This window comes from Mya arenaria, chromosome 15 (genome assembly GCF_026914265.1).
Source record: "Mya arenaria isolate MELC-2E11 chromosome 15, ASM2691426v1".
Classification (NCBI taxonomy): Eukaryota; Metazoa; Mollusca; class Bivalvia; order Myida; family Myidae; genus Mya; species Mya arenaria.
Genome location: NC_069136.1, coordinates 28,814,035 through 28,840,675, shown reverse-complemented (window position 1 = coordinate 28,840,675; position 26,641 = coordinate 28,814,035). Strand labels below are relative to the sequence as shown.

The window sequence follows — 26,641 nt, the reverse complement described above, 5'->3', positions numbered from 1 at the left end:
TTTTGTGAGGGAACGATGTCACAAGCAAGGGAGTTAAAGCTATTATGAGATGATACAGACATACTAGAGCCATTTGCAAGGTTAAGGTGTTCACAATGGGTACATGTCCACACATTACGGCGTTCACAATGGGTACATGTCCACACATTACGGCGTTCACAATGGGCACATGTCCACACATTACGGCGTTCACAATGGGTACATGTCCACACATTACGGCGTTCACAATGGGTACATGATCACTACATGTCCCCACAAAGGACATGTCATTCTCAACTAGTCGGGTGTACCAGTTTGTGTCTAGATTTTGACATGTTATGTGGAACCAAGTGTTGCATTCAACAGCATGATCGGAGTCCAAGACCTCGTTTCCACAGGATCCACATGGGAAGTCTGGACCTGCAACGCGTTCAGTAAAGATGTTTGCGGCGAGCGTTTGCTGTTTGGTTTCCCGCTTAATGTGTATGCGCTGCGTTGCAACAGAGATACAAAACAAAACGTTTGCGAGCGTTTTGTAAACGCTCGCCTTACTGAACGCACTGCTGGGTTCAACTCAACGTCACATGATATAGAAAGCAGCAGTATTGCCAGGTGGGAAAGCCTTCTGTTAGTGTTACTATTTATTGAAAGTGGCTTATAGAATTTTAATCTTGATCTCAAACCTATAATAAATATTCAACAAGAGAGTGAGTTTTTGGATGGTAAATAATTAATCTGAAGCTCCTTGACTCGGATTTTGCATTTTCAATGAAAAATGTTTGGAGTATGACGGATACAGAAGTTGAGAACATAATTGATTCTTGTCATCTTTATTCAAATGCAATCTAATATTTCAAGGTCATTCACACCTTCCAAATCACGGTCGATAGTTACTGTATAATTTTGAAAACGGAGACCGGGAAATAGCATCACCTGTCTAGTCATACCCTGGTAGGGTTGCTTCCCTTATTACTAAATTGACCATGTAAACAAAACAATAAATATGATGTTGAGCTAAAATACTGCAGCTAACACTAGCAGAGTAGTATTTACTGTTTCTATCAACCAAACTTGTATGAAAACTTCCGCTTGATCAGACCTTTGTACAGTATCAGGTAATCTTCCCAAATAAATATTTTTGAGAAATCAAACTTTTTTCGCAGTGTGTTATTGTTTAGTAAGTCAGCACAAGCAGTTTTTCATCAGTGATTCTTTTGTGCAATTAACTGCCTTCTTAAGGCATTTCCCCTACTGTAGCGAAAAAGTGTTCATTTTCCCCTAAAGTGCATGATATTTTCCCAATTACAGTGTTCGAAATTCGCGGTACAGAAACTAGCCCGACCGGGCTACTGTACTTTCCTAATGTGATTAAAAAAAACAACATGTATACCAATTAAACGCGAAACACATCATATTTTTTATACACAAAACCTTATTATTGAAGAATGCGCTCTTCAAGGCGACTGGAGCGATTAAGTCGCCTTGACAACGGCGAAGTCTGATTCGCCGAAATTTACGATGATCAAAAAGCTAATTGCTCTGCTCAAGCCATGTGCTGAATGTTTGTTTATTTAAACAATGAATATTAACACATGTCAAAATTGATTAACGCCTGAAGTGACAAGTTATTATCGATCAGTTTCTAAGCAGTAAGTGTGTCTATTTATAGCCGCAGTCAAACTCTATGACGTCAATAATTCCACCCATTATGTAAATTAACGGATAACATCGGCAGTTTCGACAACTTCGATGATAATGCAAATCAACAATGCTAAAATAGCAATATCAACATTGATATTTTATTTATTTTGTTTAAATATATTTCATTTATTTGCTAAAATAAAAAGAAAGATATTTAAGTTTTTAATGCGAACACAAAATAACCATTCTACAAACATCGTCTTAAATGCGCAGAAAACAGGTGCCCGTTTACTTCCTGACAAATTTAATCAAAGTGAAAGGAAAACTGTCGGATATAGTACTCGTTGTCAGTGTACAGTAGAGTAAGGTTCTATTTTATACCTTCGAATTGCTTTGCCATTTATTTTAAAGAACAATTATAGGAATATTGGCAATATAAACATCGATATATTTTTGTGTTTCTTCCGAAACTTGAAAGTGAAACTGAAAGTTGAAAAGAGAAAAATGTCATTGCACAATTGATAGTTGATGTCGGATTTGACAAGGATGCATTGGATAATGGAACTTAAAGTACATGCATAATTCTTTCCATTTAATAAATGATATGTTCAGAAAATATTTTTCTCTTTTTATCACCTTTTTGAAAACTTTATTAGTTACTGAACTTTTGATGACATCACTAATATATGTATGACTATAATTTATTATTGACATATTGTTCAGATTGGGGAACATTTATTGAAACTGTATGAGTGTGCTTGATTAGGTGATCAGAATCTTTGTGGAATCGTATTTAAACTTCCAAAAATTATTATGAACAAGTGATACTTTATAGTATTTAAGTTTGGGCTAGTGAAATTGGTTTTGGGCTAGTAAAATTTCCTATCTGGTAGCCCGAATGGGCTAGTGGAATCAAATCCGAATTTCGTACACTGCAATTAATTAAATACCGATTCGGTGAATGAATTAAAATGCAATGAATTTATGAAAAATTAACAAAAGATATGACTAACCTTTTCACAGCATAATGTATGCAAAATGTAAAAACAGGTATATTTGTTATCATATTTCTCCAGCATAGAAGTCAGACAGTAGTCTTGGATGGTGATCATTCTGGAGAAGTACCCGTAACATCTGGTGTACCTCAGAGCTCTGTACTGGGTCCCTTGTTTTTCCTGATTTATATAAATAACCTCCCTTCTAGTATCAAATCACAAGTTTGACTTTTTGCAGATGACACTGCTGTTTATCTTACCATCAATTCTCCCTCTGACTGTGCTATCCTTCAAAATGATCTCAAACAACTGGAATTATGGGAAAATGATTGGGATATGGAGTTTAATCCCTCCAGGTGTCAAGTTTTGCACATAACAAGGAATAAGCATATCATCAGAAATCCATATATACTCCATGGCCAGATCCTAGAGCCAGTCGCCAGTCTCAAGTACTGAATATATCTTGGTGTTGATATATCAGCAGATCTCACCTGGAACACTCATATTTCAAGAATTACCATCAATGGAAATAATACTCTCAACTTCATTAAAAGAAACATAAAAAACAAAAACAGAAAGTGTCAGGACTTTAGCTTACAAAACCCACAGTTAGAATATATGCAAGCACAATTTGGCACCCACACACAAAATCAAACACCAATAAAATTGAAATGGTTCAATGTCGGGCTATTTGTTGAGTTAAACATGACTTCTCCCCTCTCTCCAGTGTTACAAACATGCAGGAAAGTCTTGGTTGGCGCTCACTTGAACAACGTAGACTAGATTACTGACTTGTAATGTTTTACAACATATACCATCATCATGTTGCTATTACGCTGCCGTCTTATATTCAAACACCAATAAGATTTACCAGACTAATGCACAGCTGCGAAACAGTGGCTCCAGCTCTCTTAGGAGCTGTGTATAAAAAAGAGCCAATGACACTTCCGAGCTAGAGCAAAAGATGTACAGTATTACTCCAGCTCAACCCAGAAAAAGAGTATAATATGCTTATTCCAGTACACAGACGGTCATTTTTATTCCCAACAAAATAAAAGCACTCGATAATACTCAGGTTTTATCTTAAATGTAAACTTCTTGAGTGAAATTCAGCTGAAAATTGGTGAAATGTTCTACTTTCGTTTGTAAACATGCATGTGTTTGATGGGAGAATCGGTTTTATAACTCTATTAACAATATGTTTACAAAATAACCGAAATACATGTGAAGATTAAACATATTTATATAGCGCTGCATTCCCCGATTTCTCAAAAAAGCCCTCATAATTGTGATATTAGATAAAATAACGAGTCATACTTACGTTTTACGATGATATCTGTTCTTTTGCTCTAGCTCGGAAGTGTCATTAGCTACTAGATACTAGTATCGAATAAGTCATGTTAGGAACTGTACAATGTCCCGTAAATACTCTTCTCTTGCGGAGATAGTTAGCCAATAACAAACGAGGTAAACAAGACTTTTTGTAACAAATAAAAAAAAATAATATTCTGTAAGCAATCCCGCTTGGCACGATATTCTCGAGTCACAAAGTATTTTGGCTGGTCCCTAGAATATCGAGCCATCGAGTTTCGACTGTATATTGATTCTTGTAGACTTCACTGTTTCATTCAGTTGCAGGATAGATGTATTTTAAGATTGTCTATTTCAAGAAGAAGAGTAGGGGTATTGTGATAGCCTTTGTAATGTTAGCATCAGCAACAGTTTCAACGTGAAAAACCTTGTCCACAACTTAAAAACCATTCAAGATATTCCAATTAAACATGGTGCACATGTTGGGAGACACGATAAGTACATGTACATATGAACAGTAAGGTTAAAAATTATGGCTGAAAAACTTGCTTGACTGAAAAATCAACAACAAAATCATAGGCATGGGTTGGCTTTCCCTTAATGCTACTCTTGGTTTCTGCTGCTATTCATGTTGTAATCTGTCCCATTTGTTCTACTTGAACAAGGTTAAGAACCATTGAGAGTTTTGCCTTCAAATGACATGTTGATTGCAAAGTCAACTCACGTAAATGCATTGTAGCGTTCTTGGACTTTATTTTAAATATATAAGAGTAATGCAGCATACCTAATTCTTATATAGAATAAGCATTTAACCCCTTTTCATATTCTACGGAAACCTGTTTAACAAATAAAATTAAACTAAATAATGCAAAATTTAGCATACTGCCTACCACCCTCTAAAGCACCTGAATAACATCTACTAAAACAGGTTTCATCCTAAATATAAACAGCATTTATAATCAGCTTTCTCATTCTGCATATCTTATGTTTCAGGTCTCTCACAATGTTGTGTGGGAATTTGAGAAGATTCAAAGTCCCACTTAGACTACCATACAGATTGAACAAACTCATTTTAAGAACTCTGTTGACCAGCACAAAGGATGGCAGTTTCCTTACCATACAACAAAGTAAGGGCTCAATATCTGTTTTTAGCTCGACTATTCGAAGAATAAGGAGAGCTATACTACTCACCCTGGGGTTGGCGTCGGCGGTGGCGTCGGAGTTGGCGTCACACCTTGGTTAAGGTTTTGCATGTAAGCACCTTTAAGTCATTATCTCAGTAAATACATCAGTTATTGCATTGAAACTTTGGATATGTATTCCCAACTATCTTACATACTAAATTAATGAAGTTAGATAACAATTATTTGAATATAATGCAAATTATAGACCTTTATTATTCGACTTAGAAATTCTGGTTAAGGTTTTGCGTGTAAGCACACATAGGTTAATATCTCAGCAACTACTTGAGGTATTGCATTGATACTTGATACAATGGTACTCAACTATCCAACCTACTAAATAAACCAAGTTAGATAACTCTAGTTTGCATTTAATGCAAATAATTGCCCTTTATTATTCGACTTAGAATTCTGGTTAAGGTTTTGCATGTAAGCACACATAGGTTAATATCTCAGCAACTACTTGAGGTATTGCATTGAGACTTTATACAATGGTAGTCAACCATCCAACCTACTTAATTTACCAAGTTAGATAACTCTAGTTTGCATTTAATGCAAAATATTTGCCCTTTATTATTCGACTTAGAAATTCTGGTTACGGTTTTGCATGTAACCACATTTAAGTCAATATCTCAGCGAATCATGTATTGCATTGAAACATTAGATATGTATTCCCAGACAACACTTTTTTGGATATAATGCAAATTATTGGCCTTTATTATTTGACATAGAAATTCTGGTTAAGGTTTTGCATGTAACCACTTTTAAGTCAATATCTCAGCGAATACATCATGTATTGCAATGAAACTATACACACAGGCTCCCATCTATTTAACCTTCTTATTGTATCAAGTAAGGTAACTCTATCTTTTATAATATATAATTTTTGCACCTTTATTATGTGACTTAGAAATTCTGGTTAAGGTCTTGCATTTTAGAACACATAGGATAATATCTCAGCAACTACTTGATGTATTGCATTGAGACTTTATACAATGGTATTCAACCACCCATTTTAATTAAAACCAAGTTAGATTACTGTATTTTGCAAATAATGGCCCTTTATTATTAGACTTAGAAATTCTCGTTTATATTTTGCATGGAACCACATTTATGTTAATATCTCAGCACACCATGTCAATTGCATTGAAATCTAATCTAACAGTGATCCATGCATGTTTCGCCAAAACTTTTCAATCCTTACATTGAAAAGCGGCGGAATAGTCGAGCGCGCTGTCTCTGTGACAGCTCTTGTTTATTATCAAGTAAGTAATATAAATGTCACATTTTAAATAAGAAAACATGTTTTAGTGTGCAATGTGAACAGAACCTCACTCACACACACTGAGAAATAATTACAGTGATAAAAAATAACTTAAATGGCATTTTTTTATCGACAAATGGTCTTTTTAATACGAAAGTAAAAGAAATATGTACTGCTAGGAGAGTTGTATAGGAATATGTACTTTCTAGTAGAGTGGTAGAGGAATATGTACTATCTTGTAGAGTGGTAGAGGAATATGAACTATCTAGTAGAGTGGTAGAGGAATATGTACTATCTAGCAGAGTGGTAGAGGAATATGAACTATCTAGTAGAGTGGTAGAGGAATATGTACTATCTAGCAGAGTGGTAGAGGAATATGAACTATTTAGTAGAGTGGTAGAGGAATATGTACTATCTAGTAGAGTGGTAGAGGAATATGTACTATTTAGTAGAGTGGTAGAGGGATATGTACTATCTAGTAGAGTGGTAGAGGAATATGAACTATCTAGTAGAGTGGTAGAGGAATATACACTATCTAGCAGAGTGATAGAGGAATATGTACTATCTAGCAGAGTGGTAGAGGATATGTACTATCTAGCAGAGTGGTAGAGGAATATGTACTATTTAGTAGAGTGGTAGAGGGATATGTACTATCTAGCAGAGTGGTAGAGGAAGTTGTACTGTCTAGCAGAGTGGTAGAGGGATATGCACTGTCTAGCAGAGTGGTAGAGGGATATGCGCTGTCTAGCAGAGTGGTAGAGGGATATGTACTGTCTAGCAGAGTGGTAGAGGGATATGCGCTGTCTAGCAGAGTGGTAGAGGGATATGCACTGTCTAGCAGTATGGTAGAGGGATATGTACTGTCTAGCAGAGTGGTAGAGGGATATGCGCTGTCTAGCAGAGTGGTAGAGGGATATGCGCTGTCTAGCAGAGTGGTAGAGGGATATGCGCTGTCTAGCAGAGTGGTAGAGGGATATGTACTGTCTAGCAGAGTGGTAGAGGGATATGCGCTGTCTAGCAGAGTGGTAGAGGGATATGTACTGTCTAGCAGAGTGGTAGAGGGATATGCACTGTCTAGCAGAGTGGTAGAGGGATATGCACTGTCTAGCAGAGTGGTAGAGGGATATGCACTGTCTAGCAGAGTGGTAGAGGGATATGCGCTGTCTAGCAGAGTGGTAGAGGGATATGCACTGTCTAGCAGAGTGGTAGAGGGATATGCACTGTCTAGCAGAGTGGTAGAGGGATATGTACTGTCTAGCAGAGTGGTAGAGGGATATGCGCTGTCTAGCAGAGTGGTAGAGGGATATGCGCTGTCTAGCAGAGTGGTAGAGGGATATGCGCTGTCTAGCAGAGTGGTAGAGGGATATGCGCTGTCTAGCAGAGTGGTAGAGGGATATGCGCTGTCTAGCAGAGTGGTAGAGGGATATGCGCTGTCTAGCAGAGTGGTAGAGGGATATGCGCTGTCTAGCAGAGTGGTAGAGGGATATGCGCTGTCTAGCAGAGTGGTAGAGGGATATGCGCTGTCTAGCAGAGTGGTAGAGGGATATGCGCTGTCTAGCAGAGTGGTAGAGGGATATGCGCTGTCTAGCAGAGTGGTAGAGGGATATGCGCTGTCTAGCAGAGTGGTAGAGGGATATGCACTGTCTAGCAGAGTGGTAGAGGATATGTACTATCTAGCAGAGTGGTAGAGGAATATGTACTATTTAGTAGAGTGGTAGAGGGATATGTACTATCTAGCAGAGTGGTAGAGGAATATGAACTATTTAGTAGAGTGGTAGAGGAATATGAACTATCTAGTAGAGTGGTAGAGGAATATGCACTGTCTAGCAGAGTGGTAGAGGGATATGCACTAGAGTGGTAGAGGAATATGCACTGTCTAGCAGAGTGGTAGAGGGATATGTACTATCTAGCAGAGTGGTAGAGGGATATGCACTAGAGTGGTAGAGGGATATGCACTGTCTAGCAGAGTAGTAGAGGGATATGCACTGTCTAGCAGAGTGGTAGAGGGATATGCACTGTCTAGCAGAGTGGTAGAGGGATATGCGCTGTCTAGCAGAGTGGTAGAGGGATATGCGCTGTCTAGCAGAGTGGTAGAGGGATATGCACTGTCTAGCAGAGTGGTAGAGGGATATGCATTGTCTAGCAGAGTGGTAGAGGGATATGTACTATCTAGCAGAGTGGTAGAGGAATATGTACTATTTAGTAGAGTGGTAGAGGGATATGTACTATCTAGCAGAGTGGTAGAGGAATATGAACTATTTAGTAGAGTGGTAGAGGAATATGAACTATCTAGTAGAGTGGTAGAGGGATATGCGCTGTCTAGCAGAGTGGTAGAGGGATATGCACTGTCTAGCAGAGTGGTAGAGGGATATGCGCTGTCTAGCAGAGTGGTAGAGGGATATGCGTTGTCTAGCAGAGTGGTAGAGGGATATGCGCTGTCTAGCAGAGTGGTAGAGGGATTTGCACTGTCTAGCAGAGTGGTAGAGGGATATGCACTGTCTAGCAGAGTGGTAGAGGAATATGAACTATTTAGTAGAGTGGTAGAGGAATATGTACTATCTAGTAGAGTGGTAGAGGAATATGTACTATCTAGTAGAGTGGTAGAGGAATATGTACTATCTAGTAGAGTGGTAGAGGAATATGTACTATCTAGCAGAGTGGTAGAGGAATATGTACTTTCTAGCAGAGTGGTAGAGGAATATGTACTATCTAGTGTGGTGATATAGAAACAGGTTCTATTTAGTAGGGTAGTATAAAAATATATTATTTGAAGGTACTGTTTATTTAAACAGAAGTAATACATGTTGGGATTAACTTCATTAATGTTAAGCAATGATAGATTTGTCCATCCTCGATTCAAGGATTTACTTACTCATTTCTCAAGGAAGTGAGTCCGAAATAGAAACTTCGTTTCTATTAGTTAAATATGTGTGTGTCTAGTTTGTTTTTAATTGTGTCATCATGTTTGTGTTTGTTCTTTCCAGCTAGGGAAGAGTTGAAACTGCTTGTTGGTGCACAGAAAATATGGGGGTAATTTACTGTTGTCATATAACAATAATTTGACAAAGTAGTGTTAGTACATTTTCTGTGTTACTTGCTAAACGTATGAATATTAGTAGAAACCAAGACTGACATTTCATTAACAAGAATAACTCTTGTGAACATTACAGTCGGAAATTCTTACCATTTATTAACATGTTCACCATAATCCTGTCTCACTTGGGCTTTGTTCTTGGACCCATTGACATTACACAAGGTCACAGTTTTGTTGAATTTTCCATTGCATTATTGTGATGAGTTTGTGCTTTATCATTTATACCTAAATTACACATTAAACCAGCATGATTTGTTGTTATTTCATTTCATGAGGACTAAAACCCAAGAGGAGAGCCCTGCTCCAGCAGTCACATCTCAGGACAAGCTTCCAGCAAGGTCTATGTCGTACAGCCATCGGAAGGCTGTCATACCTCTTGGCTCCAACCCAGGGCTGAAGGAGAAATACATCAACTTCTACAATGGTATACGCTTTGGACGTATTCTGGAGGATCTTGACACGTTTGCAGGTAAGGTTTTTTCTCATATATAATATTCTGCTTGTTATACCCCCGACAAACGAAGTTTGAAGGGGGTATATTGGAGTCACCCTGTGGTCGGTCGGTCGGTTGGTCCGTCCATCGGTTTGTCGGTCGGTCCGTTGCAATTAACCTTGTCCGGAGCATAACTTAAAAACTGCTGGATGGAATTGGATTAAACTTCATACAATGGTAGAGCATAATGAGAGAAAGTGCAGTGTACAATAACCATAACTCTATTCATGCCTATTACTGAGTTATTGCCCTTTGTTACTTTTATTGTCCGGAGTATAGCTTGAAAAGTACTGGATGGAATTGATTGGAACTTCATACAATGGTAAAGCACAATGAGAGGAAGTGCAGTGTTTAAGAACTATAACTCTACTTTAGCTAATTACTGAGTTATTGCCCTTTATTTGTTTTTTTTGCTGTCATTTTTTTCCAGACATTTACTTGCAAACTACTTGATGGAATTTATTGAAACTTAATACAATGGTAAAGCACAATGAGAGAAAGTGCAGTGCACAAGAATCATAACACTATTTCAGCTAATTACAGAGTTACTGCCCTTTGTTACTTTTTCTTGTCCGAAGCATAACTTGAAAACTATTGGATGGAATTTAATAGAACTTCATACAGTGATAGGTCATAATGAGAGGGAGTGCAGTGTACAGGAACCGCAATTCTATTTCAGCCAATTACAGAGTTATTGCCCTTTGTTACTTAATTCTTGTCCGGAGCATAACTTGAAAACTACCGGATGGAATGTAATAAAACTTTGTACAATGGTACAGCACAATGAGAAGGAGTTCAGTGTACATGAAACATTACACTATTTTAGCAAATTACAGAGTTATTGCCTTTTTCTGTGTTTTTTTGTCAAACTTTTGTCCGCACAGTAAAACTTGAAAACTACAAGATGGAATTTCATAAAACTTCATACAATGATAAATCATAATGAGTGGCGGCGTTCGGGGGTATTAATCACCTTCAGTGATAGCTCTAGTTATTTTAGAATTTGAAATTAATTCTCACTTTTGAGTAAAACACTTTGAAGGTTGTTGTGGTGTTTAAGGAAAGTGAAAGTACACGGTATGCAATGCATCTTTGATTAGAAATCTTATTTACATTTCATTTTAGATATTATTTCTACCACATGAAAATTTGGAAATATTTGAATGCAATTTAAGGGAAAGCTTCAAAGCTAATTGTATTTTGTCCAATACATTTCAGTTGCCATTAGTTACACACACACCCTTGGTGCTACAGGGACCAATGAGAAATCTCCACTCAGCATTGTGACAGCTCTTGTGGACAGAATAGGTGTGGTATTTATCTTGATGTTAAATGTTTTGCATATGATAGGTAAGTGTCATTTAAGTAGCGAGTTGTACTCGAGTATTATTCATATCAACAAATACTGGTATAGATTTTGTAAAACAGGTATTCAGAACTCAAAGAATTACCCCTGTAAAACATTTCTCAAACCCACTTAAACAATATCCACTCTCCAATCAACAAAATGAGGATATAGTAAAACTAAGTGTCTCTATGTTTAAGGTACCTCAACCAGACTTTTCAATATAGATTATAACATTTACATGTATCAAGCAAACAGATTTGTAGAGCACAGGTTATTGACAGTTTGACCCGTCAGTGAAGTGCACAATGAGTTATGAAGTTAAATGTTAAACCATTGATGACATTATAGACAATGCTACATACACTGACTGCAAATATCTTACCCAGACCTGAGCCAGGAGAGCATAGTGCCAGACAGGGACATCATGATGACTGGCCAGGTGACATGGGCGGGGAGGTCATCTATGGAGATCACTATGAACCTTGACCAGGTAGGGCAAATATTTAGTTTATACTCATTATTATGCCCCCCTTCGAAGAAGAGGGGTATATTGCTTTGCACAGGCATGTCGGTATGTCGGTCGGTCGGTCGGTCGGTCGGTCGGTCGGTCGGTCCGTCGGTAGACCAAAGCTTGTCCGAGTGATAACTCAACAATTCCTGGACGTATGGTCATCAAACTTCACAAGGTTGGGCCTGACCAGTAGATGACCCCTATTGATTTTGGGGGTCATCAGATCAAAGGTCAAGGTCACAGTGACCTTTAATGGTAAAATAATTTTAAAGCTTGTCCGAGTGATAACTCAACAATGCCTGCACCCATGGCCCTCAAACTTGACATGGAGGTTGGGCCTGACCAGTAGATGACCCCTATTGTTTTTGGGGGTCATCAGGCCAAAGTTCAAGGTCACAGTGACCTTGAATGGTAAAAGGTTGTCCGAGTGATAACGTGACAATGCCTGCACCCATGGCCCTTAATTTTGACTTGGAGGTTGGGCCTGACCAGTAGCTGACCCCTATTGTTTTTTGGGCTCAATGGGTCAAAGGTCAAGGTCACAGTGACCTTGAATGGTAAAAGGTTGTTCGAGTGATAACTCAACAATGCCTGCACCCATGGCCCTCAAACTTGACTTGTAGGTTGGGCCTGACCAGTAGATGACCCCTATTGTTTTGGGGGGGTCATTGGGCCAAAGGTCAAGGTCACAGTGACCTTGAATGGTAAAAGGTTTTCCGAATAACTCAACAATGCCTGCACCCATGGCCCTCAAACTTGACTTGGAGAATTGGCCTGACCAGGAGATGACCCCTATGGTTTTTGGGGGTCATCTGGCCAAAGGTCAAGGTCACAGTGACCTGGAATGGTAAAAGGTTGTCAGAGTGATAACTCGACAATGCCTGCACCCATGGCCGTCAAACTTGACTTGGAGGTTGGGCCTGGCCAGAAGATGGTCCCTATTGATTTAAGGGGTCATTGGGCCAAAGGTCAAGGTCACAGTGACCTGGACTGGTAAAAGGTTATCCGAGTGTTAACTTGACAATGGCTGCACCCATGGCCCTCACACTTGATTTGGAGGTTGAGCCTGGCCAGAAGATTGTCCCTATTAATTTTAGGGGTCATTGGGCCAAAGGTCAAGGTCACAGTGACCTTGAATGATAAAAGGTTGTCCAAGTGATAACTCAACAATGCCTGCACCCATGGCCCTCAAACTTGACTTGAAGGTTGGGCCTGATCTGTAGATGACCCCTATTGATTTTAGGGGTCAAAGGTCAAGGTCACAGTGACCTTGAAAGCAAACTCGACAATTCTTGGACCTATGGTCATTAAACTTGACATGAAGGTTGGGCCTGCCAAGTAGATGACCCCTATCGACTTTGGGGGTCATCAGGCCAAGGTCAATGTCACAGTAACCTTTAATGCAAAAAAGTTAACAAATCTTCCCCCAATGATATCTCGACAATGCCTGAACCTATGATCATTAAACTTGACATGGATGTTAAGCCTGACCAGTAGATCACCATTATTGATTTTAGGATTCATAGAGCCAAAGGTCAAGGTCACAGTGATCTTGAATGGTAAAAGGTTGTCCGAGTGATAACTCAACAATGCCTGAACCCATGGCCTCCAAACTTGATTTGGAGTTGCATCTGACTTGTAGATGACCCCTTATGATTTAAGGGGTCATCGGGTCAAAGGTCAAGGTCACAGTGACCTTGAACGAAAAAAACTTGTCTTTTGATAACTTGACAATGCCTGCACCCATGGCCCTCAAACTTGACATTTAGGTTTCTGGTGACCAGCTAATGACTCTGGATTTTGAGTTCATAGAGTCAAAGGTCATGACGGTCATAACACACTTCATCCTCACACTTTAATGGTCATAATCTTAAAACAGCAACAAATCAGCTGTCATTTCGGTCCATGCATATTTCATTCAATTGTCCATATAATCCTGACAACATGGCGCTCAGGGGGGGCATAATGTTTGACAAACATCTCTTGTTTATTTTGTCTTGAATGTGATGAAAGCTTACAGAATCACCTTTGAGTCCATTCACTGGGTAGATAGCAGGGCTGGTGTCCATTTTATGAGGTCATGAGAAAGTATCCCTGGTCTGGATCGAACCAACAACCTCTTGGATGAGCCTTGGACACCTACACCTTATAATCCACTATCACCCTATAGGTCACTATAGCTATCATTTGTTTTAAGGATTTGGCGGATTGTGATCAACCGCTTGTACGATTATTGATGCCTGTAACTTGTGTGTCCAAAACAGGTTAAAACAACAGTAGTGTGCATCATCTTACAATACAACAAAGATAAATGTTTGCAATGCAGATACTTTATATGTTTTACTAAATACTTGGCGGTCTTTGGACAAACAGAACGACTAGATGTTGGAAGTGTTGCTTAGGACAGGTATAGCTCATACAATCTTTAATTGCAGCAGCACTAAAACAAAATAAATATCTGCCATGAAAGACAGAGGAATAGTTGTTTCTTTTTATCATAACAATGCTTTCTCTTTTTTCTTGGATGACAATTTTGTCTTCATTATTGTGTAAAGACAAATAACACCATTGGAGCAATGCCATTCACTCAGTGTGCTAGTGTTGAACCATTGTTCTATAACTTGCTTCACATATAGTTTCTGTGTTGATGATTTGATGATGATGAACTAGTTTATTTAAATGTTTCCCTTTGAAGCAATTGAACATTAATTGGAATTAAAAATTTAAGGGTCCTGTTCATTATTCGACCAATGGCTTACATGCGTAACAAACACAAATGGTACAGGTCTGGTATATGCTGTATGCTTAAGAAACATCAAAGTGAAATTCAGAATGAAAATGATGGTGAACCCCAATTTCGAGTACATATTATTGAACGTTATTTCGAACTAGTACATTATTGTGAACCTATGTTTATGTATGTATGTTGTTGATTACTGCCAGTTTGCTAGACATGTGGCTCATGTTTCAGGAGATTGAGCAGACTTGGAAACACCTGTTGACTGCAAAGTTCCTCATGGTGGCCAGAAACCCTGCTACAAAGAGGTATGGTCAATATCTAATTTTCAACAAGATATTGTAACTAAAAGAGATCTTCAGCAATGTCATTCCCAATAATTATTTGAAGAGCATTGGTTAAGTTCCTGTTAATTTTTTATGTAGTTTTGATATTGACGAGACTGTTTGCACAATGCAAAAATGTTGTGACTGTGAACCTTTATGAACTTTTTTCATGCACAATATATGGCTGTAATATGCTTTGATAATCCTCTGTTGTATTTTCTTTGTATGTTACTCGCAATGCTTACTTTGCCCAGTAAGTCCCACATTCAAATACCTTTTGTTATATAATATTTATTTCCCCTCTACCAACATCAGCGCCGCAGAGATAAACCGCCTACAACCTGATGGCCCAGAGGAAGAGGCTCTGTTCCAACTGGGAGAAGGTAGGGGTTCTTCCATACTCATTAGTCTATGTTATAGGTAGGGGTTCTTCCATACTCATTAGTCTATGTCATAGGTAGGGGTTCTTCCATACTCATTAGTCTATGTCATAGGTAGGGGTTCTTCCATACTCATTACTCTACGTCATAGGTAGGGGTTCTTCCGTACTCATTAGTCTATGTCATAGGTAGGGGTTCTTCCGTACTCATTAGTCTATGTCATAGGTAGGGGTTCTTCCATACTCATTAGTCTATGTCATAGGTAGGGGTTCTTCCATACTCATTAGTCTATGTCATAGGTAGGGGTTCTTCCATACTCATTAGTCTATGTCATAGGTAGGGGTTCTTCCGTACTCATTAGTCCATGTCATAGTTAGGGGTTCTTCCGTACTCATTAGTCCATGTCATAGGTAGGGGTTCTTCCGTACTCATTAGTCCATGTCATAGGTAGGGGTTCTTCCGTACTCATTAGTCTATGTCATAGGTAGGGGTTCTTCCGTACTCATTAGTCTATGTCATAGGTAGGGGTTCTTCCGTACTCATAAGTCTATGTCATAGGTAGGGGTTCTTCCGTACTCATAAGTCTATGTCATAGGTAGGGGTTCTTCCGTACTCATTACTCTATGTCATAGGTAGGGGTTCTTCCGTACTCATTACTCTACGTCATAGGTAGGGGTTCTTCCGTACTCATTAGTCTACGTCATAGGTAGGGGTTCTTCCATACTCATTAGGCTATGTCATAGGTAGGGGTTCTTCCGTACTCATTAGTCTATGTCATAGGTAGGGGTTCTTCCGTACTCATTAGTCTATGTCATAGGTAGGGGTTCTTCCGTACTCATTAGGCTATGTCATAGGTAGGGGTTCTTCCATACTCATTAGGCTATGTCATAGGTAGGGGTTCTTCCGTACTCATTAGTCTATGTCATAGGTAGGGGTTCTTCCGTACTCATTAGTCTATGTCATAGGTAGGGGTTCTTCCGTACTCATTAGTCTATGTCATAGGTAGGGGTTCTTCCGTACTCATTAGTCTATGTCATAGGTAGGGGTTCTTCCGTACTCATTAGTCTATGTCATAGGTAGGGGTTCTTCCGTACTCATTAGTCTATGTCATAGGTAGGGGTTCTTCCGTACTCTTTAGGCTATGTCATAGGTAGGGGTTCTTCCGTACTCATTAGTCTATGTCATAGGTAGGGGTTCTTCCGTACTCATTAGTCTATGTCATAGGTAGGGGTTCTTCCGTACTCATTACTCTACGTCATAGGTAGGGGTTCTTCCGTACTCATTACTCTACGTCATAGGTAGGGGTTCTTCCGTACTCATTAGTCTACGTCATAGGTAGGGGTTCTTCCGTACTCATTAGTCTACGTCATAGGTAGGGGTTCTTCCGTACTCATTAGTCTACGTCATAGGTAGGGGTTCTTCCGTACTCATTACTCTACGTCATAGGTAGGGGTTCTTCCGTACTCATTAGTCTACGTCATAGGTAGGGGTTCTTCCGTACTCATTAGTCTACGTCATAGGTAGGGATTCTTCCGTACTCATTAGTCTACGTCATTAGTCTATGTCATAGGTAGGGGTTCTTGATACTCTTTAGGCTATGTCATAGGTAGGGGTTCTTCCGTACTCATTAGGCTATGTCATAGGTAGGGGTTCTTCCGTACTCATTAGTCTATGTCATAGGTAGGGGTTCTTCCGTACTCATTAGTCTATGTCATAGGTAGGGGTTCTTCCGTACTCATTAGTCTATGTCATAGGTAGGGGTTCTTCCGTACTCATTAGTCTATGTCATAGGTAGGGGTTCTTCCGTACTCATTAGTCTATGTCATAGGTTGGGGTTTTTGCATGGTCTAAGGCAAACATAGGCTTGATGCGTGTTTAAGCTAGGGATTGTTGCAAAGTCCATGTCGAAGATAAGGTTTTTTGTATACTCCTTAGTCCTGTTGGTTATAGATAGGGATTGTTGAGTAGTCTGTGTCATAGATACAGTACTTGTCAGGTAGAAGTTGTTTCATACTCCTCTGTCTGTGTCACAGGTAAAAGTTGTTTCATACTCCTCTGTCTGTGTCACAGGTAAAAGTTGTTTCATACTCCTCTGTCTGTGTCACAGGTAGGGATTGTTGCATCCTCACTAGTGAGTTTGTGTCACAGGTAGAAGTTGTTGCATACTCCTCTGTCTGTGTCACAGGTAGGGGTTGTTGCATCCTCACTGTTTGTGTCACAGGTAAAAGTTGTTTCATACTCCTCTGTCTGTGTCATAGGTAAAAGTTGTTTCATACTCCTCTGTCTGTGTCATAGGTAAAAGTTGTTTCATACTCCTCTGTCTGTGTCATAGGTAAAAGTTGTTTCATACTCCCATGTCTGTGTCACAGGTAAAAGTTGTTTCATACTCCTCTGTCTGTGTCATAGGTAAAAGTTGTTTCATACTCCTCTGTCTGTGTCATAGGTGAAAGATGTTGCATACTCCTCTGTCTGTGTCATAGGTGAAAGTTGTTTCATACTCCTCTGTCTGTGTCATAGGTAAAAGTTGTTTCATACTCCTCTGTCTGTGTCATAGGTAAAAGTTGTTTCATACTCCTCTGTCTGTGTCACAGGTAAAAGTTGTTTCATACTCCTCTGTCTGTGTCATAGGTAAAAGTTGTTGCATACTCCTCTGTCTGTGTCATAGGTGAAAGTTGTTTCATACTCCTCTGTCTGTGTCATAGGTAAAAGTTGTTTCATACTCCTCTGTCTGTGTCACAGGTGAAAGTTGTTTCATACTCCTCTGTCTGTGTCATAGGTAAAAGTTGCTGCATACTGGTAGGGGTTGTTGCGTACTCCCATGTCTGTGTCATAGGTAAAAGTTGTTTCATACTTCTCTGTCTGTGTCATAGGTAAAATGAAAGTTGTTTCATACTTCTCTGTCTGTGTCATAGGTAAAAGTTGTTTCATACTTCTATGTCTGTGTCATAGGTAAAGTTGTTTCATACTTCTCTGTCTGTGTCATAGGTAAAAGTTGTTTCATACTTCTCTGTCTGTGTCATAGGTAAAAGTTGTTTCATACTTCTATGTCTGCGTCATAGGTAGAAGTTATTTCATACTTCTATGTCTGTGTCATAGGTAAAGTTGTTTCATACTTCTCTGTCTGTGTCATAGGTAAAAGTTGTTTCATACTTCTCTGTCTGTGTCATAGGTAAAAGTTGTTTCATACTTCTATGTCTGTGTCATAGGTAAAAGTTGTTTCATACTTCTCTGTCTGTGTCATAGGTAAAAGTTGTTTCATACTCCTCTGTCTGTGTCACAGGTAAAAGTTGTTTCATACTTCTATGTCTGCGTCATAGGTAAAAGTTGTTTCATACTTCTCTGTCTGTGTCATAGGTAAAAGTTGTTTCATACTTCTCTGTCTGTGTCATAGGTAAAAGTTGTTTCATACTTCTCTGTCTGTGTCATAGGTAAAAGTTGTTTCATACTTCTATGTCTGTGTCATAGGTAAAGTTGTTTCATACTTCTCTGTCTGTGTCATAGGTAAAAGTTGTTTCATACTTCTCTGTCTGTGTCATAGGTAAAAGTTGTTTCATACTTCTCTGTCTGTGTCATAGGTAGAAGTTATTTCATACTTCTATGTCTGTGTCATAGGTAAAGTTGTTTCATACTTCTCTGTCTGTGTCACAGGTAAAAGTTGTTTCATACTCCTCTGTCTGTGTCACAGGTAAAAGTTGTTTCATACTCCTCTGTCTGTGTCACAGGTAAAAGTTGTTTCATACTTCTATGTCTGCGTCATAGGTAAAAGTTGTTTCATACTTCTCTGTCTGTGTCATAGGTAAAAGTTGTTTCATACTTCTCTGTCTGTGTCATAGGTAAAAGTTGTTTCATACTTCTCTGTCTGTGTTATAGGTAAAAGTTGTTTCATACTTCTCTGTCTGTGTCATAGGTAAAAGTTGTTTCATACTTCTATGTCTGTGTCATAGGTAAAAGTTGTTTCATACTTCTCTGTCTGTGTCATAGGTAAAAGTTGTTTCATACTCCTCTGTCTGTGTCACAGGTAAAAGTTGTTTCATACTTCTATGTCTGCGTCATAGGTAAAAGTTGTTTCATACTTCTCTGTCTGTGTCATAGGTAAAAGTTGTTTCATACTTCTCTGTCTGTGTCATAGGTAAAAGTTGTTTCATACTTCTATGTCTGTGTCATAGGTAAAAGTTGTTTCATACTTCTCTGTCTGTGTCATAGGTAAAAGTTGTTTCATACTTCTCTGTCTTTGTCATAGGTAAAAGTTGTTTCATACTTCTATGTCTGTGTCATAGGTAAAAGTTGCTGCATACTGGTAGGGGTTGTTTCATACTTCTCTGTCTGTGTCATAGGTAAAGTTGTTTCATACTTCTCTGTCTGTGTCATAGTTAAAAGTTGTTTCATACTTCTATGTCTGCGTCATAGGTAAAAGTTGTTTCATATTTCTCTGTCTGCGTCATAGGTAAAAGTTGTTTCATACTTCTCTGTCTGTGTCATAGGTAAAAGTTGTTTCATACTTCTCTGTCTGCGTCATAGGTAAAAGTTGTTTCATACTTCTCTGTCTGTGTCATAGGTAAAAGTTGTTTCATACTTCTCTGTCTGCGTCATAGGTAAAAGTTGTTTCATACTTCTATGTCTGTGTCATAGGTAAAAGTTGTTTCATACTTCTCTGTCTGTGTCATAGGTAAAAGTTGTTTCATACTCCTCTGTCTGTGTCATAGGTAAAAGTTGTTTCATACTCCTCTGTCTGTGTCATAGGTAAAAGTTGTTTCATACTCCCATGTCTGTGTCACAGGTAAAAGTTGTTTCATACTCCTCTGTCTGTGTCACAGGTAAAAGTTGTTTCATACTCCTCTGTCTGTGTCATAGGTAAAAGTTGTTTCATACTCCCATGTCTGTGTCACAGGTAAAAGTTGTTTCATACTCCCATGTCTGTGTCACAGGTAAAAGTTGTTTCATACTCCTCTGTCTGTGTCATAGGTAAAAGTTGCTGCATACTGGTAGGGGTTGTTTCATACTTCTCTGTCTGTGTCATAGGTAAAAGTTGCTGCATACTGGTAGGGGTTGTTTCATACTTCTCTGTCTGTGTCATAGGTAAAAGTTGCTGCATACTGGTAGGGGTTGTTGCGTACTCCTATGTCTGTGTCATAGGTAAAAGTTGTTGCATACTCCTGTCTGTGTTACAGGTAAAAGTTTTTGCATACTCTTTAGTCTATGTCAGGTAGAAGTTGTTGCATACTTCTCTGTCCTTGTCATAGGTAAAAGTTGTTGCATACTCATATGTCTGTGTCATAGGTAAAAGTTGTTGCATACTCCTCTGTCTGTGTCATAGGTAAAAGTTGCTGCATACTCCTCTGTCTGTGTCATAGGTAAAAGTTGTTTCATACTCCTCTGTCTTTGTCATAGGTAAAAGTTGCTGCATACTCCTCTGTCTTTGTCATAGGTAAAAGTTGTTTCATACTCCTCTGTCTTTGTCATAGGTAAAAGTTGCTGCATACTCCTCTGTCTGTGTCATAGGTAAAAGTTGTTTCATACTCCTCTGTCTTTGTCATAGGTAAAAGTTGTTGCATACTCCTCTGTCTTTGTCATAGGTAAAAGTTGCTGCATACTTCTCTGTCTTTGTCATAGGTAAAAGTTGCTGCATACTCCTCTGTCTTTGTCATAGGTAAAAGTTGTTGCATACTCCTCTGTCTTTGTCATAGGTAAAAGTTGCTGCATACTCCTCTGTCTTTGTCATAGGTAAAAGTTGCTGCATACTCCTCTGTCTTTGTCATAGGTAAAAGTTGCTGCATACTCCTCTGTCTTTGTCATAGGTAAAAGTTGCTGCATACTCCTCTGTCTTTGTCATAGGTAAAAGTTGCTGCATACTCCTCTGTCTTTGTCATAGGTAAAAGTTGCTGCATACTCCTCTGTCTTTGGCATAGGTAAAAGTTGTTGCATACTCCTCTGTCTTTGGCATAGGTAAAAGTTGCTGCATACTCCTCTGTCTGTGTCATAGGTAAAAGTTGCTGCATACTCCTCTGTCTGTGTCATAGGTAAAAGTTGCTGCATACTCCTCTGTCTGTGTCATAGATAAAAGTTGCTGCATACTCCTCTGTCTTTGTCATAGATAAAAGTTGCTGCATACTCCTCTGTCTTTGTCATAGGTAAAAGTTGCTGCATACTCCTCTGTCTTTGTCATAGGTAAAAGTTGCTGCATACTCCTCTGTCTTTGTCATAGGTAAAAGTTGCTGCATACTCCTCTGTCTTTGTCATAGGTAAAAGTTGCTGCATACTCCTCTGTCTTTGGCATAGGTAAAAGTTGCTGCATACTCCTCTGTCTTTGTCATAGGTAAAAGTTGCTGCATACTCCTCTGTCTTTGTCATAGGTAAAAGTTGTTGCATACTCCTCTGTCTTTGTCATAGGTAAAAGTTGCTGCATACTCCTCTGTCTGTGTCATAGGTAAAAGTTGTTGCATACTCCTCTGTCTTTGTCATAGGTAAAAGTTGTTGCATACTCCTCTGTCTGTGTCATAGGTAAAAGTTGCTGCATACTCCTCTGTCTGTGTCATAGGTAAAAGTTTCTGCATACTCCTCTGTCTTTGTCATAGGTAAAAGTTGTTGCATACTCCTCTGTCTTTGTCATAGGTAAAAGTTGTTGCATACTCCTCTGTCTTTGTCATAGGTAAAAGTTGTTGCATACTCCTCTGTCTTTGTCATAGGTAAAAGTTGTTGCATACTCCTCTGTCTGTGTCATAGGTAAAAGTTGCTGCATACTCCTCTGTCTGTGTCATAGGTAAAAGTTGCTGCATACTCCTCTGTCTGTGTCATAGGTAAAAGTTGCTGCATACTCCTCTGTCTTTGTCATAAGTAAAAGTTGCTGCATACTCCTCTGTCTGTGTCATAGGTAAAAGTTGCTGCATACTCCTCTGTCTGTGTCACAGGTAAAAGTTGTTTCATACTCCTCTGTCTTTGTCATAGGTAAAAGTTGCTGCATACTCCTCTGTCTTTGTCATAGGTAAAAGTTGCTGCATACTCCTCTGTCTTTGTCATAGGTAAAAGTTGCTGCATACTCCTCTGTCTTTGTCATAGGTAAAAGTTGCTGCATACTCCTCTGTCTTTGTCATAGGTCGGGCTTGTTGTTACTCAAATCTGAATACGATGTTGTGGAATCTTGACAATTTAAACTGAAGACGAAATTGCGTAACGTTGAATAATTTATGTTATATTTCCTGTTGTGTACGTGAAATGAAACAAAATAATGAAGAATCCTCAAATATTCATTACTTTGCCGTTGAATACATACACGAATGAAGTAATGACCATGCAAGGTCTTGGCCAAAAAATACTGTCATAGAGTTTGAGGGGTGGATAACATTTTCTTCGTTAATGCCATCGGTTTATAATGGTATTTCAGAGACGAAGGCTAAGCGTATGTTGGAGAGTCAGAAGACGCTGTTGAAGACGCCGCCTGACGAGAAGGAAAGGCTTCTTATACATGACCTGTTTCTTAAGACCCTTGATCCCAAGTAGGAAGATCCTTCATTACTTGTCCTTTTCTAGGACTTTCTAAAACATGTTAGTTGTTCGCTAAGTTAAATAAATGAAGAAAGTTGAAGTTCAATTATATCCATTAAAAAGATAAATGTAAATCTCAATGTTAAGGCCTATGAAATGAGTTTTTTTAGAAACTTTTATAAATATGTTACATGTTATGAATATTTCGTTTTGTTATATTTTCTGATTTACTATCGTTACACTACTAAGGTTTATTATATTCGTTGATGAGAATGAATCGTTAATAAAGTGACATTTAGCTTATTTTTAGAGTTAAAGTGTTTACTGTTCCCACCTCAGGGCACATACTTTCAAGATTCGTGTGAAGCCCGAAGACTCGGTATGGATGGAAGACACTATTCTTAAAAACCTGGTCATATGTATGCCTGAGGTAAAGGATGTGATTGGATGCCCTTACAAATGTAGTAATAATGATGCACATATTGTTACAATTACCAAAAAGGTCTTATATTGTTTATAGAAAACTATGTATGAATTTCTCAGTCTTACAAACAACGTTGACGTTTTTTGCACATTATGTTCATATTATTCATGATAAACGAATTTTGGCCTGGAAGGCGTCCCTTAACTTATTGACGTTAAAATGCCCGTGTTTTCACATTCTATTAGGTATATTGTGATATTTATTTTCAAATTACAGCAACGTAACCTTTACAACAAGATTTTCGGCGGATTTCTTATGCGAAAGGCATTTGAACTGGCCTATGCGAATGCATCACTTTTTTGGTAAGATGTTCATAAACATTGAATTGCTTTGGCTTATCAAATATCTGATGTAATTGTGTAGTAGATTGTAGGACAACTCATAGGTATATCAAAACTGTCTTGTAGCGCTACAGTGTAGTGTCTCAATGGTGAAGCACAAGAACAAAACTGTTTAATTGCATTATTTTGCAAACATGAACACAATCTTATCTTAGTTTATGTAGGAGGCTTTAAACATTTACTGCTATGAGATGTTGTTTTAGTCATATTTGTGAATATGTAGTTTATGACATTTAAAATGTGCAAATCTTGCTTTAAAACAACATTCGTTTACATTATTGCCCTTATTTCTATATTAATATAATATACTGAGAGAATATGATTCTAATCAATAGAAACACCTTATATGTTCAGCGATTGTAGGTAGTAAAGTTGGAAAATAAGATAATAATTTGTTATTGAGTTTGAACTTACAATATTTATTTTTGAATTTGGGGCCAGATCCATGTCAACTGCATCTCGTCCAATGATACTTTGCTTTGTTGCAGTAAAGGACGACCTCTCATCGAGGTTGTAGACGATATTGCGTTTAAGAAGTCGGTAGAAGTTGGCTCCTTCCTGTTCCTGTCCTCTGAGGTAAATGTTTGTTATAAAGATTTAAAACTCATTAGAAATATCTTGTACGTTATATACTCGTTTTGCTTTATTTCAATTGTAATGCCATTTTGTGTACTTGTAAAATAATCCAGAAAAAAAACTGAAGGTTACATCTAGTCTTTTATTAGTTGTATAATTGTATGGTTCTCAAAACATATACATTTCCTCCATAGCTCCCCAAGCAAAACATTAAATTGTTTAACTTGACTGAAATGATCAATATTTAAAGGGTATAGTTTTGATTATTTGGAAAACGTCATCGTACTAATTTCGACCCGCACATTGTATCTGAGTACACTGGTATATGGTGGACACAAAAAGCAACTATTCAAAAACTTAAGAATCAGTTCATGTCAATTGTAATTAAAAAAGAAACAGGGACGAAGCCTTTAGCCTAATATAAACCAAGATCATGTTAAATGTACACCGACCAATCAGTCTCTAAACGAGAGACACACAATGCTATCAGACGACACTCTCTAAATGAGAGAAACACACCGCTATCAGACGACAATCTCTAAACGAGAGACACACAATGCTATCAGACGACACTCTCTAAACGAGAGACACACAACACTATCAAACAACAATGTCTAAACGAGAGACACACAACGCTTTCAGACGACACTCTCTAAACGAGAGACACACAACGCTTTCAGACGAAAATCTCTAAACGAGACACATAACGCTATAAGACGACAATCTCTTAACGAGAGACACATAAAGCTATAAGACGACAATCTCTTAACGAGAGACACATAACGCTATCAGACGACAATCTCTTAACGAGATACACATAACGCTATTGGACGACAATCTCTAAACGAGAGGCACATTCCGCTATAAGACGACAATCTCTAAACGAGAGACAAATAACGCAATAAGACAAAAATCTCTAAATGAGATACACATACCGCTATAACCAAAAGACGACAATCTCTAAACGAGAGACACATATCGCTGTAAGACGACACTCTCTAAACGCGAGATACATAACGCTATTAGACGATAATCTCTAAATGAGAGACGCGCACCGCTATAAGACGACAATCTCTAAACGAGACATAACGCTTTAAGACGACTATCTCTAAATGAGAGACGCACACCGCTATAAGACGACAATCTCTAAACGAGACATAACGCTTTAAGACGACAATCTCTAAATGAGAGACGCACACCGCTATAAGACGACAATCTCTAAACGGGACATAACGCTATAAGACGACTTTCTCTAAAGAGAGACGCACACCGCTATTAGACGGCAATCTCTAAACGAGACATAACGCTAAGACGGCAATCTCTAAATGAGAGACGCACACCGCTATAAGACGGCAATCTCTAAACGAGACATAACGCTAAGACGGCAATCTCTAAACGAAACATAACGCTAAGACGACAATCTCTAAACGAGAGCCACATATATCAACATTCAACAAACAATACACATAAGGAAAAATCGTTTTTGGTTAAAGACGAATTCCCTAAACGCAAATATTATAACCTGTAAAGTCAAAATTAAGAAAGCGGACTGATGGTTAATTAATAGTGTGGTGATTGTGAACATAACTACTTTTATTATATACTTGTAGATTGTGTATACGGTTGACACACGGCTGATGATCAAGGTGCACGCCGAGGTTGTGGACCCGATGTCCGAGTCAAGGGAGACTACTAACGACTTCTACTTCGTGTTCAACACCAGAGACAAGCAGTCGGTGCCGCGAGTCATCCCAAAGACATACGCAGGTGCGTTTGATGGACTGGATGTGTTGGGTTTTAAAAACAGATTATAATGTTTTTTGTATAAACATGTGAATTCTTAATGGATTCTCATCGATTCAAGGAAAAAGCTTTTAAAATTCTTTATTCTTTCAAGAATATCTAAATAGCATGTTGTACCTAGAGCTTCAAGCCTATTTGTTATGATTCGCTTAGAGTGAAAATTTAGGTCTAGCAGCTCGTAAGCGATACCAAGTCATCGATACCATCTTAATCATCTATATTCTAATTGCCCTAGCAACAACTGTTGATCACAACCTTTAGCCTATATTTCTAAAAGATAAGCCAGGTTAAAACTTTCAGATGGACGCAATTACCGTCAACTAAGGCAAAGTGTTACTTGCATTGTTAAAATTGTTTGGTAACAGCTACCTTGGAATTCCTTTTTTCAGAATCCATGTTGTATTTAGACGGAAAGAGACACTTTGACGGCTGAAAGAAAACGACCTGAGGAAAATTTGAGTGCAGGAAAATCTGTCGTAGACATTTTAAGGCGTAACTGCTTCAACTGCCGATGTAGATTCGTGTAATATAGCATAAACTTGTTGCGATAACAATAAAATGTAATGGACATACATCAGCCCTCTATGGGTTGGTTAAACACACTGTATTTGTTTAGCCCGGCTAGCTCAGTCGGTAATGTCGTCGTCGTCTCACGACGTCCCGGTCGGGGAGTGTCTAAATAAAAAAGACTATAAGTA

General features: G+C 38.5%; 1 protein-coding gene across 2 annotated transcripts; it reads left to right on the top strand.

Annotated features, from left to right (window-relative positions):
- Positions 1-578: 578 nt before the first annotated feature.
- Positions 579-26,641, top strand: LOC128218798 (acyl-coenzyme A thioesterase 9, mitochondrial-like). 2 transcript variants are annotated; one of them, XM_052926493.1, is made up of 14 exons: positions 579-606; positions 4,920-5,053; positions 9,356-9,401; positions 9,741-9,934; positions 11,177-11,266; positions 11,693-11,796; positions 14,789-14,862; positions 15,196-15,263; positions 22,639-22,750; positions 23,079-23,169; positions 23,440-23,525; positions 24,053-24,140; positions 25,751-25,907; positions 26,333-26,641. In XM_052926493.1, the coding sequence occupies exons 2-14, from the start codon at positions 4,930-4,932 to the stop codon at positions 26,374-26,376; spliced, it is 1,278 nt and encodes a 425-aa protein (XP_052782453.1). In that variant the 5' UTR covers positions 579-606; positions 4,920-4,929; the 3' UTR covers positions 26,377-26,641. The 2 variants fall into 2 exon arrangements, with proteins under 2 accessions (XP_052782453.1, XP_052782452.1); XM_052926492.1 differs by lacking the exon at positions 579-606 and adding an exon at positions 951-1,094.

Bases quoted from the DNA above. Each gene is read 5' to 3' on its own strand.
- LOC128218798 (XM_052926493.1), top strand. From the start codon at position 4,930: ATGTTGTGTGGGAATTTGAGAAGATTCAAAGTCCCACTTAGACTACCA. The intron at 9,402-9,740 runs GTAATTTACTGT...TCATTTCATGAG, and splicing joins GGTGCACAGAAAATATGGGG to GACTAAAACCCAAGAGGAGA. The intron at 9,935-11,176 runs GTAAGGTTTTTT...AATACATTTCAG, and splicing joins GGATCTTGACACGTTTGCAG to TTGCCATTAGTTACACACAC.